At 41.8% G+C, this 14,308-nt stretch overlaps 1 protein-coding gene across 2 annotated transcripts; it reads right to left on the reverse strand.

Annotated features, from left to right (window-relative positions):
- Positions 1-210: 210 nt before the first annotated feature.
- Positions 211-7,797, reverse strand: GATD1 (glutamine amidotransferase class 1 domain containing 1). Of its 2 annotated transcripts, XM_082762495.1 has the most exons (8): positions 7,698-7,797; positions 7,275-7,351; positions 6,782-6,887; positions 6,203-6,310; positions 5,707-5,801; positions 3,377-3,470; positions 1,414-1,525; positions 211-984 (listed from the first exon to the last, which is right to left on the reverse strand). In XM_082762495.1, the coding sequence occupies exons 1-8, from the start codon at positions 7,792-7,794 to the stop codon at positions 981-983; spliced, it is 693 nt and encodes a 230-aa protein (XP_082618621.1). In that variant the 5' UTR covers positions 7,795-7,797; the 3' UTR covers positions 211-980. The 2 variants fall into 2 exon arrangements, with proteins under 2 accessions (XP_082618621.1, XP_082618622.1); XM_082762496.1 differs by lacking the exons at positions 211-984; positions 1,414-1,525 and adding an exon at positions 1,952-3,248.
- Positions 7,798-14,308: the final 6,511 nt, after the last annotated feature.

A 14,308-nucleotide genomic window follows, 5' to 3' on the forward strand; every position in this document is an offset into this window, starting at 1 on the left:
AGATTTGATCTATTTGTTGCTCAGAAGATGTGATCCATGTTATCTACTAAACTTTTTCCTTTGTCCATAAAGTTCCAGCAACAACCGCAATGTACTTGCCAGAGAGAAATATTTCAACCATTGAAAAGAACAAACAACATTACACACCACAAAGCAGAACAGCTAACAGAAGACCATTTAAAAAAATCAGCTGAGCTGACATTTTAAACAAATCCATTAATGTGAACATACAAGGCAAAAAAACAAGGATGCATTATGCCAACAGTAGCACTACAGAAAAATGTCTTCAAAACAAATGACTGTTTTATTGTTTAGCTATACATTTTCCATTCCATTCTAAGGATACATGAACATCACAGACATTTAAAGTTCAGACAGTAACTTTGTGACCTACCAGCAGAAAGGTAAGAACACATGAAATTGCATTTCACTGAAGCACTAGATGTAGACTTTTATATTTAAACCACAAATGCCAGATGATTCCCTAATGTCCAAGTGCTCTTTAGGGTAGAATTACTAATGGCCAGTAAAATGTCAACCTCAAGCAGGGTCTTCAGCTTCATCAAATCATACTCATGGCCATGGATTTTTTTTTTTTTTTTTTTAAGATATAGTTTTCCACAGCTCTAAGTTAATGGCCTATAGAGAGGCAATAAAAAAAGATGTAGTAACAAAAGCAAGGTGGTTTCATAATTGCTTCTGAAGTGTGATGCACTTCCAAGTTTTCTTATTCACAACCTTCATCCATTCAGTGTGTGCAAAACCTGGCATTGCCACTTCAATGTCAGTCACTTCATAGTCCAGGATAGACATTTAAAGACATGTTTTATCCAGTTAACAGACAAGGAAATCCTTAGCCTGCTGGCTCTTCATCCATTCTGTTTGCAAAGAGACCTGCTCTTTCATTTCTTGCTGAATGAAACATCCAAACATGACATGACTTGTTAGTCCACAGCTAAGAAGGGGCTTCTAGCACCCATTCACCTGAAGGAAAAAAGATTTGTGGTTATTTACATGTTTTCTTCTAACTGATAAGATGAAAAAGATAGACAGCCAAGCTATTACCAAAGAACAGAAATCTGTTCATTCCCAGAATCCTAAAATACAGTGACCGAATGCTAACTTGCCAAAGCATAAAAGAAACATGTTTCTCATAACATGTATTTAACAAAGCTTACTGTCTTATTCCACCAGCTTCAATAGATAGCTGTGTACTTCCCAGCCCTTTTTAAACTTTTTTTTTTTAAATACTCACCAATGCTTTTTTTCCAAAAGACTCAGACTGAATAGGTAAAGCAAAGACAACACATACTTCAGCAGTTAGATAAAAAAATTGTCTGGGGATAAGACTCCTGAAAGCAAAGGATGCTTTGACACTACCTGGTCTTGTTCTCATTTCCCATATGGCCTTACCTGACATTGCAAAGCATAAGAAGATTCTGGACTGCTGGAAGAGTGGAATTCTCATTCTGTCCTGTCACAAGGTGCCTGTCCAGCACAACATGTACAGCATCTGGCTTGCTGGCTACATACAAGAGGAGAAAAATAACAAGCATGACATTAGTGGACACTACTTCAGTTCCAGCATTTCATCTCATAAAACTCCAATGCACAAGACCAGGATTTCCTGGGTGATGGACATGCTGAACTGTAACCCCAACAGACAGGGACAACCTCAAGCCCCCAGTCCTGAATTTCAGAGGACTTTCTAGTAGTAAGACAGCAACACTGGTCCCTTAATTCAATTAACACCAGACAGGTAAACTGCATACATCAAGAGATTTTCCTAACACAAGCCTTAGAGAAAGCTTTCTAAGTTCTAATTGCCTTGTATAAACTCTTCTTATGCAAGACATCAAAGCTGTGATTATGATGCTACAGAACCTTCAGGAAAACACTTATTTTATGGTCAATTACAATTTTGATGTGTTAATTGTTCAGTACTCCAAGCAGTACTTTTATGTTACTTCATTCCAGACAGAACCCTTATTTTGTCAGTAATAGCCAATTTACCTTCTCTTCCACCTCTCCCAGCCTCTTACTGACCTAAGTACAGCAAACCGCTTTCAAACCACTCATGCTTCTCCTTCTTCTGCTTAATTTGTCAACACCTCTTCAGCCAGATACACGACATAACATGTACCACTGAAACACCAGCTTATAAACTGTCAGTACTGAACCAATTATGAAGAAAGACATAGCAGCAGCTCATTCAAAAAGCATAAAGATGCCATTTATGCACACAAATAGTCTGATGGCTATTGATGGCATGGACAGAAGAGGATTAAGCAAAGAGTATACAACAATTTGATAAGTATGGCATTTCTTTTTTTTTATTGTCAATGGAAAAATAGATGCATGGCATTAGGTTCCTGGTTCTATTTCCAACCTACACCACATATGTAATATCTAATCTAGCCACCTCAAGTTGTATCAGTTCAATGGCTGGCATTATTCTGTTAAATAAAGGCTGACTTAAATACCATAGGCATCTCATTAAGTGCAGATTCAAAAAAATAGCAAAATAGGAGACTAAACAGCTGAAAAACAAACAATGGTTGTAAATGCTGTAAATGGTTCTGGTCTTTATTTCTCCCTGTAGCTCTTCAGTACTGAAAGAAAGGAGCTTATAAAGGGAAATTAATGTTTCCCTGCACATCCAGAAATACTCTAGAGAAGGTGACATGTTGAAATGGATATTTTCTCTCACACAGTACAGAACTTCAGGTTTTGCAGTTTGAAAGGCAAACTTCTACATTTTTACTAATAATAAAATGACTAGTAATGAAAAAAACTACAAAACCAGTTTCACCATCAAGTATTTTATTCAAAGCTAGAGAACAACTGATCAGAATAACCAGAAGCATTCAGTGTACTGCCTCTAGCTTTCAATGCTATGACTTAGAGAGGTTAAGCTATGACTTAACCTCTCCCACTGCAGCACATACTCCCTGCTGTGTAGCCAGGAAGCAGCTGCAGCACACTGCTTCCATACAGACATCTCCCTGCAGGTATAGGCTGTGTAGCAGCAGATCAGTGGAAACTCTCCTGCAGACACTTTCCCCTGCAGTATGTATTCTGTCTTCACAGCAGGATAAGCTACCTCACGCTTACCATAGGTTAAAAAAAGTATGGTATGGACAGCCACATAGACAATGTGCTCTACTGTACTGCCCTACTTATCCACATGCAGTATTTCATGGCACTTATTCTTCTCTTTTCAAACCCACTAGGGTATTCAGTTATATCTGTGAAATGAGAATGCAAGATTAGATACCACATCAAAGTCCTGTTCACATGCATAAAATAGGTATACAGACATTAATTTCTGACACTTGGCCATGAAATGAAGTGCTGGACAATGGGAGTGACATACCACTAAATGTAGCTCCAGAATCTTTCACAAAGTCTTCCACAATAATGGATAAACTGGCAAAGTTAGGCTGCCTTATTAGCTCATACACAGAGGGCTGAAAAAGATCAAAAAGAAATAATTCTTACTTTTATAGAAAATAAGCCAGGCAAAACTGTCATTTTTTCCTGTTTCCCCTACCATCCTCCCAGCTGTACATAGAAAATGCAACAGAAGCAAAGCAGGAAACTAAATGACCACAGACAGCTTCTACAGATTTTCTATAAGGAGCACACTGAAAGTTCCCATGTGAGAAAAAGAAAGTGACAACTCTTTTTGCAGATCAGCTGAAGTGTTCCTGAATTCAAGCCAAAGATCTGCACTGTATGCATTTGATATTTAAACACTTCTTATTTAACTAGAATAGCTAAGCAACATCTCTAAGATGTCACATCCATGATTCTCTCTCCCCTCAGTTGTGAAGCTTTCCAAGAATTAACACAGCATCATACTTTGAAATTGCATTTTTTAAATTCCACTTGATTCAGTTTCCAAACTACTAGTATGAGTTGCTTTAAAATATTCTGAGCGAGAAATTAGAGTGATATAATCTACTGATCGCCATAGGAATTGAATTCAATGTTATTACCACTATAGGAAGAGAAAACATCTTGCATCCACATAACAGACAGAATCACAGCCTAATTAAAAAAAAAAAAAAAGATCTTGATATATTACAGCTCTGCAGCAAAGTGTTTCATCCCACAGCAAGTCTGCTGGAGTACACTTGATCTTGATATCAGGAAGCATTAGAGTTTTAAATCAAGATTAGTGTCCCCAGTAAGAAGCTATTGCAGCTCAATATTCTCAGCATCAAGTTTGCTTACTTAACCATTCCAACTGCTTTAAAGCAGAAACAAAAATATATCCCTGTTCCATATTTAAGGCACTTTGAGGTATTAGTAAAGAGAAAGCATCCAACAAAGTCAAGGAAAAATACTGAGAACTCCTGCATCATCACACAGTGACACCAGAAACAAGTCAAGACCTTGGTGTAAGTGTTAGGGAACCTTCTTTCCCAGTAGCAGACAGCCTGATCTTCAGGTCATCAAGGTCTAAAGGTGCTGATATTCAAACATTCAGCCCTCAAAACCAAGATGTGTTTACTCTCAACTAAAGCCTAATCTTGCAGCACTGATCATCTACCTTGAAGCCATGCATGTAGCAACTCTGCAACACCACTAGCCAATATTTCTAGTACAATTGGTTTTCAGGAAACTACTCTGTGGATAAACCATTCAAGACAGGATAAAAGAACATCATGTATCTGCACTGAGGTGAGTGTGGTATAGATCAGATATTTAACTAGGTAGAGGGTGCAGGCCTGGGAACTGAACAGCATACATGCAATTAACTTCATATAAGCAGGAGACCTGCTTAGGTGTTCAACACTAAAATGTACATTTGGAACATTTAGAGCGTCACTCATGGAGTCCAAATAACATTACTCCACTGGGAGCTGAGTATGAGAACAGCTTAAATGAAAAGAAAATAGGAGTATTTAGTAGACATTTTATACACAAAGAAAAAAGTTGAATTTTACAGTTTCCAGTCCAACTATAGCTAGCCCACATCATGACTCTTATTTAAGAGGCTTTATCATAGACTGTAATACCAAATACAAGCACATCAGGACACTGTGATAGCTTTTGAGTCTCAAACTTAATTTATTTGGGTGTAAATTTTCAACTCTAGAAGTAATACTATATAGGCTTGCATTACCTTGGTGCACAGGTGTAACTGCCCTATTAGTCCATAAGGTCAGAAAAAAAGGCAGTGCAGTAGCACAGTACATAAAACATCAGTGTCTGCATACTTTGTACAAACTAGCTTTTAACTCAAAAACAGTTAAACACCTTTCTCCTCAACCCCTGAAACTTTCTCTACACATTTCTCAAGCACCTTGAGAAATAAAGTCTACCTCCAGCATTTGTGCAACAGAAAAAATAATTAAGAGCTCTCAGCTATTAATCCAAAGAGCTGCAGCAGTCATTTCCAGCATCCATAGACTCAGTCTAAAGTTTATGGAACAGTGGGAATGAAAACACTCTCGATGTGACAGCTGAAGTGAGACAATACCTTCATGCATGGTGTTGGGCCCCTTGCTAATGACAACTCTCCACACCTTGAACATAAACTAAGCATACCAGGCTGGTAACTTATGTGTGTAGGAAGTTCCAGGATAAGACCAGAAACACTGGCACCATCACCTGAAGTCACAGGCCCCTGGATAGGTAGAGAGCTTCATAACAGAAAAAGACCCCACACAGAAGTCAGATGAAAGCTCAACCTACCCCTGTCAGACTGTATCCCTGAAACACCCAGGATTTATCCTCATTGGTGGCACAACACAATGCTGCAACACCGTGTCCAACCGCACAGATAGGCTCTAGAGAAAAAAAATCAAAGCATATTTGAGAAGTTGTGCTCATCAGCAAATAGCCAAAAGCCTTGATCTATTGGGGCCTTAATGACTATTCTGGTACATCCCAAATCTTACTCTAAACCTTGAGCCCTACTGACAGAGAGCAATTTCTGCATCACTGAGGAGAGAACCTTCAAACACATTCCAAAGCTACTGTTATTATTTTTATGATTTGCACAAAGATAGTGCTTTTTAAGAGAAGATACATTTTTCTAAAATAGCTCTTCCAGTTCTGTATGCTGCAACACTCTACAACTACTACATAAACTTCTCAGAACAAGTCATTGGAAGGTAACAGTCTTGCAACAATAGCAAGGTAGTATGGATTACTTGATTTAATAAAATATCTAATGATGTTCACTTACTATTCTCAGTGCTGAAATGCTGCAATATCTTAGCCAGGTACCCGCTGTTTGCAAGGTCAGTCACAGCCCCTGGACAGTTCGGAATCAGCAACGCGTGGTATCTAGCACCTAATAAGAAGGAACAGAAACTGACTAATACAAATAAAAGAACTGACCATAAATCCATTCCAGATTTGACAAACTTATGTGATGATGTCCTAATTCACTCAGAAACTTCACAAACTGGAAGAACTAAGCAAACTACAAGATCTATGTGGAACAGAGAAAAAGAGGTGGTTCTTAAAACAGAGAACACAATTTTTTAATGAGACATTCTTACTTACACAAAGCTTAAAAGCACTGTCTGCTAGCTTCTACTTTAGGAAAATGTTTATTTCAAGAATTAATAATATGTATGATACTATAGAATAGTAAGAGGGAATTACTAATGCAAGATAAGTAAGAATAAACTACTTGCCACAGCTTCCTCTTAATACACAAGTTTTTATGCCTTTTCTGTATCCTCTAAAGACCTAACACAAAGAAGCATATTTCCCTCATAAATAGAAATGACACAGTAGCCAACAGCGAAGACCTTACCATCAATTGACTCCAACTTGGCAGGGTTTGCATACGATTTCATGCGGAAGTCCTGTATCCAGCGCATGTTGCTCTCATTCACATCCACAAAATCAATTGACTTCCCCTAGTGGAAACATGGTTCAAAGACTGTGGTCAGTATCACTGCAGATTTCTGCTACATTTCCTGACAGATAAACATAGGATTTTGAGAGACTTTAGCTCTCAAAAACCTTAAGTTTTCAAGTTTTCCCACTGAAATGATTCTCAAATACTTGTCTGGACGCTCGTTGTTAAGAGCGTCCAGGATACTGGACAGAGAAGTTTGGAACCATACTATGGCATGCTCATATTCAGGATCAATATGAAGAAATCAGCAGTAAAAAGAAGTGTGTCTTAATCTGTAAGCGAATAAAGGCATCTCAAAGAAAAGAAATAGCATACTTCTCCCTTATCGATGGAGATATCAATTGGTTTCAGGCTGAAATCACAAAGACTGCTCGTTTTTACTTACCCCAGGGGTGGCGACTTGCAGGTTGAAAGCAGAGCTGGTGAGCGTGAAGCAGTGAAGGAAGGACTGGGCTGACACACCTGGAAGAGAGGAGCCCGGCGGTGTAAGGAAAGCACAGCGGTGTTTTAGCATCCCCGACACCAGCACGCTTCACCTAGCGAGGCGCAAAGACTCGGGCTTCCCTGCTCATCCTACAAGCTCTGAAGGATCTCAGAGAGGTATTTTAAGAGGAAAGCACAGCCTCCTGCGGGGAGAAACAAGGATGCGAGCACCGCGTCCCTGCGGGCTGGGGGCGCAACACGGAGGGGAAGGAGGGCAGAAGGGAAGGCGCTCGTTTCCCCCAGGCGTGCCTGGGAAGCCCAGGGAGAGGACAGGGGGTGCGCAGCCCCCAGACGAAGAGGAGGAGGGGACCCGGCGGCCTCTCACCGGCGGCGGCGGCGCTGGCGACGATGAGGCAGGTGGGCTTGCCGAGCCGCTCCGACATGGCGGAGCCGGGCGGCGGGGGCGGCGGCCGTCTCCTCATGGGGCCCGGCCGCGCATGCGCAGAGGGAGCCGAAGGGGGGACGGCCGTGAGGGGAGCGGCCATGAGCGGCCCGCGGCGCCTTTTAAAGCTCCCGCCCGCCGCCCCCGCACCCTGTGGTGGCTGCTCCCTGTGTTTCCCCTCGTAGGCAGCGCCCTGTTGGTTGCAGTGCTTCTCCTCATCGGGTTTTGTGTGGATATTCTGTGCTAGTTTCATTAGTTTCATACTCCCCCCACCCACATTGATGCTGACTGGAGGCATGTGTTGGCCACCCCACGCTGGGAAGGTGAAGGCAGTGTCAGCGTGTTGGAAATGGAAAAGCAGATGTGAGCGTCGCGATGTCAGCAAGTGTTCGTTGCCCTGATGAGGTGCTGGGTTTCCGACTTTGCTCCGATTTCTGAAACCCCTCCTCAGCCAGCTGAGTACTGAAAGGGTCCCCATGAAGCCCCATGAACATAGGTTTCTGACGCAGGAGATAAGGAACTAAATAAAGCCACCCAAACCTTCCTAAGAGTGTCCTTCCCATCCTTCATCTCGCTTTCAGATCATCTTATTTGTGTTTAATCTTGATTTTTAATGACTAATATTATTCCTCAAGAAAAACACTCATTTATTGCAGATGCCATTGCTTTTGGCTCTATGGGTCGCGGGAAAAAATGTGATTTTTTTGCCAGCCTTGTTTAGTTTCTGCAATTTTCATCCTTGTGGTAATTTATTAGGTTTACGTCTTGATGTTTGCTAGAGCATTATAAAGAAACAATGCCATTACAAAATGATGGGTATAAAATGAAGACAGTACAATTCTGCCATTATTTATTGTTTATTTATTTGACGAGACCTGATATCCAGCCAGATTTCCTAAAGGAAATAAAGATCATGCCATCATACTGTCTGCTTGTCTGTCTGTTCAATCACCTGCCCGTCAGTCTTCTTTCCTCTTTAAAAGTGCATTCTGAAACCGCAGACTGGTTAATTGCAGACACCTGGATGCTCTTCTCTCGTTGCTCCAGCTTAGCTACCAGAACCAGATTAAAACCAAGCAAAACTCAAAGGGTACCTTGCACTATTCGGTTTAGCCACCTTGCAGGGGGAGCTTGGTGACGCTCCAGCATCTTTAGCCATTATGGCACTAAGCATTGGATTTATGCTCCTTATTCCTTACTTGTGAGTCTATTTTAGTTTATTTTTTAAATCCATGAGCAGTAAGCAACTGCTGTCTCAAATCCTACTCCATCAGCTCTTAGCATCCTCCCTAGACTGTCCAAAATACAAAGCTTTAGAGGACTTGACAATGATTGAAAGTGAAGACGTAGAGAAAGAAAAAAATGCATGTGAGAGAGCCCCAGTTCCTAGGAAATTAGACTATGTAGTGATGTCTTAATACTTAGTCACTGCTCAGTAGGTGCCATAATCTCAGCTTTATCAGAGCACATGCTGGTAGTTTTTGTAAATGCTCTTCTGTTGATTTCTCTTCCAGCAAGCACTGGATGAACTCTGCAGTCTCTCTGTCTGCTTATTTTGGGAGGGTAACAAGCATGAGTAGTAACTAGCACTGCAGTAGGATAACAAGAACAATAAAAATTATTTGCTACCTCATGCAGACTGTTCAGTTTGGTAGAGCCTGGATGTTTCGGTTATGTTAAGTTAGCTGAGTGCTTCCTCTTTGAACCTGGTCTGGTAAAACATAACCACAGTGTTTCTTGTTTAGAGTGAAGTGATTTGGAATCATACCGTTTTGTTTGGATAAATGAGGGCTAGAATTGAAAGGAGTGCGGAAAAGCAGTGTATAGGTTAAGATAATTGTAAACATTGCCTCTGCTTTTCATACTTTTTAAATTTCTGTTAACAGGTGCAGGGAAAAAGGTGGAGGACAGTGAGGAAGGATGGATGGGGAATATTGAAGACGTGTCTGTGTGCAGACGTGCCTTGCATTCCATAGGGCATCTGCAAATAAGCTACATCACAGCCGTGCCCACCCGCTGGGACACTCAGGACTGAGCAAGAACATTTCTGGGAAACGCTTGCGCTCACCGTGCATTTGCCAATGATGTTGCAGTGATGCTCTCACGCAGTACATGTAGGGCAGGGCAGGTTTCCACCCCTGCCCAGACGGCTCTGCACTTCCTCACTGTCCCAATATATGTGATGCTCTACACATCCTAGCTGGAGGGCCAGGAATCCACCTGTCGCAGGTCCTCAAAGTCAGGACTTGGACTCAGACAAGAGTTTATTTATACTTCTGCTTTTATGAATATTAAGACAAGCTAAAATCCTGACCCCTCAGCTGTGTTTCTGCAGCAAGAATCACAGACAATTAAAGCTTTGGCAACTAAAGGCTGCCCTTTTCTCCTGGCCCGAAGGGGTTTACAATGAGGGATTTTGTCTTCCTACTTCTTGCGGGATTCACTTCCAAAAGCCTGCAGATATCTGCAGAGCTCCTTTTTGGAGCTAGCATGTAGCGTGATGGCCACTATTCACAGTGACATGTACTGCCAAGCCTCCTCCCCTCTCGTCAGACACAGACACCAGACAGATGCTCATTTTACTCCTTGTGAGGTTGGACAATCCCAGGCCAACTTAAAAACAAAACCAAGCAAATCAGAGAGTTTATTTGGTGGGGAGAGCATTTCATACTGCAGCAAAGACTGGAGACCAGCCTACAGAATGGGGATCATTGGAGTCAGGAGACGTTTCATTGGTGGCTCTGAAGAAGTCGTCTAGCTGTTCTACACCTCATCTCTCTCTGGGAATAATAAAAATAATCTTTCTTTGCCTACCTTCCTTGGGTAGGCTGGCGTTGATTCGGGGCAAGGACTGCCCTGCATTATGGTTCTTACTGGGATCTCTAATCCTAGCAAATATTCAGCCTGCAGGAAACATGGCCACAGCTGAGGAGTGAGAGGAAGGATAGCCATTTTCACTCACACACCACATACACAAAGATGCTCACATGAGGAATTATTCAATATATCTATATGTATATATAGATATCTATATATAGTTTATTTCTCACAATCCTGGTAAGAGTTACAGGTGTATTGGGAATCATTTACAGTTTCACAGCATATGGAGTGGCCATACAGCTTCTGATGTGAGTAACATACAGTGTGTAGAGAGCACACGTTTCCAACCCATCCACCCACCACTCATACAATGGGTTTTCAAAGCTAATACTAGATTCAGCTACGTAGAAAGCCTGGAAAATGTTAGGGTACAGCGTTGGGTGTCATACAACACTGTCAGTCACAATGGGACAAGCTAAACTACTTTAATTTTCAATCTAGTATTTCTAGTCTACCTGCATTATTGCATTTATACGCTTGTTTTTTTTTAAGTCAAAGTAAATAGAATACTATATGGGAAAGGAAAAATTCTTGACTATTTTAAGGTTTGAGCTGCAGCCCATACAAAGTGTCCATATAAGCATAGACAAGATTATAAATTCAACAAGGTATAAATTAGCTCTATAGCTTTGTGTGTAGGTAGGTGTCCATTTCCCTCCAGGAAATGTATCTAGCAGCATATTGTTTTTGAAAGAAAATTTAAAAAATGATTAAAAATAAAACAATAAAAAGAAAAACACAAACCTTTATGTTGAACACAGGTAAATATGTGTAAGTGACAAGCAGGTCTGTTTGTACAGGGAAGAAATCAAGATGTCATTTTAAAATTAATATCAATTGGAAAACATTTCCAGGGGCTGATACAAAACCCACCAACAATGCTGGAAAGATGCTGGTGGCTTCCAGCCTAGCAGCAGGCATGCCCCTGCTGCTCGTGGTTGAGCTTTCCATCGGACTTCCAAGTCCTTTGGGTCAGTCCCTGGCAAAGTAATAGAATCAAAGCAAACCAAGAGGAAAAAAAAAAAGAAATCCCCTGTAGTCTGACCTACGAGTTCCCTTTCTACAATTTTGGTTTCTCCACAAGTTTGTAAACAACCTGCACCTACCACTAGAAGGGAGCTGGTTTTCACTGGAGAGTCGAGAATGCACCTTTTAAAGATTTCAATTGAAAGGGTCCTAACCAGTGACTCACGAAAAGGCACCAGGCTTAAGAAGGGCTGCTCAAAACTTAATAAAGCCAAATGATTCTATTTTTATTTTATTTTTATTTTTTTTTAAACATGGCAAACTGTGTGGCACCCTTGTTCTTATCAAATTGTCCCAGAAACTTGACTGCTTGAAGCTGCTGTGGCAAAACCAGGGATACAATGCAGGTCTTTACTGTTGCAAACATGATTAAAGATTCCTCTCTTCCTCCTGGGAGTTTTGGTACTGGAGCATCATCACGCACAGATGGAAAGAAGCAGTGACTATTCTTGGGATCCTGCGCTGGGGCTTTGCTTTTTGAGATATTAGAAAAATGGAATGGAATAATTTGGGAATTTCAAGGTGGGAACAATTAACTGGAAAAGAATTGAGTGCAAGAGTAAGATGTGCAAATGCTGTTGGTCTGAACCTATTTAACCCACATTATATTTCTTAGCAAGAAGATCTATTTACTCAGAAAGGCATAGCCTCAAAGAGCAGAGAGCACGTCTCCCCATGTGCAGCATCTCAGTGTCTGAACATAACAAATGCTTCCTAAAGCAGCAAGCAGAACTTCAGTGCAGGGTAGAGCCAAACTCATGCATTTGGAAAACCAAAGACTAAGATCTGTCCTATTACCATGTGCTTTGTGTCAACTTTTTAGCATGGTTTGTTGAATGAGATGTAAATTTTCCAGGCCCAGTTGTCTCGTGTAACTTCACAAAACTTGAGCAGCCCACTCAAATGGAGGAATCCTTGCAGTCTTCTGTGTCCTCTGCCCTGTAGCTAATGGAGGACGAGAACAGCAGCGTGTTCCTTGCACACGAACTGATTCTTCCAGGCCAGCAAAAATACAGATCATTGGCTTCAGCTGAGAGCCAGCCTGAGAAGTTCAAGGACCTCTCTTCTCTGCCTGTATTTTTGGTGCAAAACCTGGAGGATCAAAGCAGCACTAGCTTCAGCCACATGTAGTGTACGCACACACTGCGTTAACTTCTCCTGAGCAGCCAGAATACAGAACCACAGAATAGATGAGGTCGGAAGGGATCCCCAGAGATCACCTGGTCCTGCCCCCCCGCCCAGCAGGGTCACCTAACACATGGTGCACAGAATTGCATCCAGGCAGGTTTTGAATACCTCCAGAGTAGGAGACTCCACAACCTCACTGGGCAGCCTGTTCCAGTGCTCTGTCGCCCTCCCAGCCAACTGGCAGGCAGCCCCCAGCTCTTCAGTCCCAAGCAGAAGTTGTGGCCATGCAGTGTTTCTCTGATGTGAAAGAGTAAGGACCAGAAAGGGAGCTTCCAGCTAGGTTTTTATCCTCTGCTGAGCTCCTGTGGCAGACAAGCATGCAGTATCTTGCATCTCAGACCCCCATGCCTTAGCAGCTAGGGCAAATGAAGAGTTCATGCATTCCTTGCTACACTACACAGTCTCTGCATTCCCCTTAGGCACCAAGTGGCTGAACTTTGGCTCTGTCTGTTAGGTAGGGCAACCCAAAATCTGCCTCTGCACTGGGGCATGGTTTTTGCCTTGCTGTGGAAAGGCCACATCCGCAGAATTGCCTGGGAATACAGTTGAGTAGCTGAAGCAGCAGCAAAGCACAAGCAATTAATCAGATCTCCGGAAGCCAGTGGAGCTGTATAGTTTGTAGAAGACCTGGCATGAGCAGACAGTCTAGGAATTTGGGATTTAAAAAGGAAACAGGTCACATGGCTGGACTGATGATATGAGAAAGGAAGAAAGTCTTTATCATTAAAAACTCTCTGCTAAACAGATTTAACTCCTCAGGGTCACTCAAAATAATGTGATCTGAGCTAACCAATGCAAGATTCAATAAAAGACTAAAAAATGGTCTTGAAATATAGCCAGCCAAATCAAGCTGAATGGCACATGGGGCATGTTTCAAACCAGTGTCTCAGTTAGGTTGCAGTCCCCTCAACTGCACCTTGCATCATCATCTGAGCTGCTAAATTCAAGGAATCATAGTCTAGCCCAAGGAGAACAATCTTCTTGACAGAAGCATTCAGTAAGATGAACCTAGATGAAGTACACTCTCTTCTTTACCACATATTGACCATGAGAGCTAAGACTATCGTTAATCTTATTAGCCATATTCTGTGCTCTTTGCCCTTAAAAAATAACTTCCCATTAATGATTAAGTAATACTTCAAGAAGATGAAATTTGGAAGAGAACCAATTTCTAGTTGAAGTGGGGACAGGAGACATTTTAGGAATAGGACCCAAACAGTCAGTGCAGGACAAGAACAACATGGGGATAGATAGGGGCTGAAAACAGAGCAGCAAAATTTAATCCACAGTAGGAGGCAGACACTGCTCATATCACCCTCTCCTGGCTTCTTTGTCACCCACAGCATGAATTCTGAAGTACGTGGATGGTGCCACATACCCTGGCCCAGAAAATTCCTACTCAGGCTTCCCTGCTTTCTGCAGTGGAGTTGTCAATCGAGTGCCACTCACAAGTCCTAAAA

Source organism: Aythya marila (genome assembly GCF_965140915.1).
Source record: "Aythya marila genome assembly, chromosome: 5".
NCBI lineage: Eukaryota > Metazoa > Chordata > Aves > Anseriformes > Anatidae > Aythya > Aythya marila.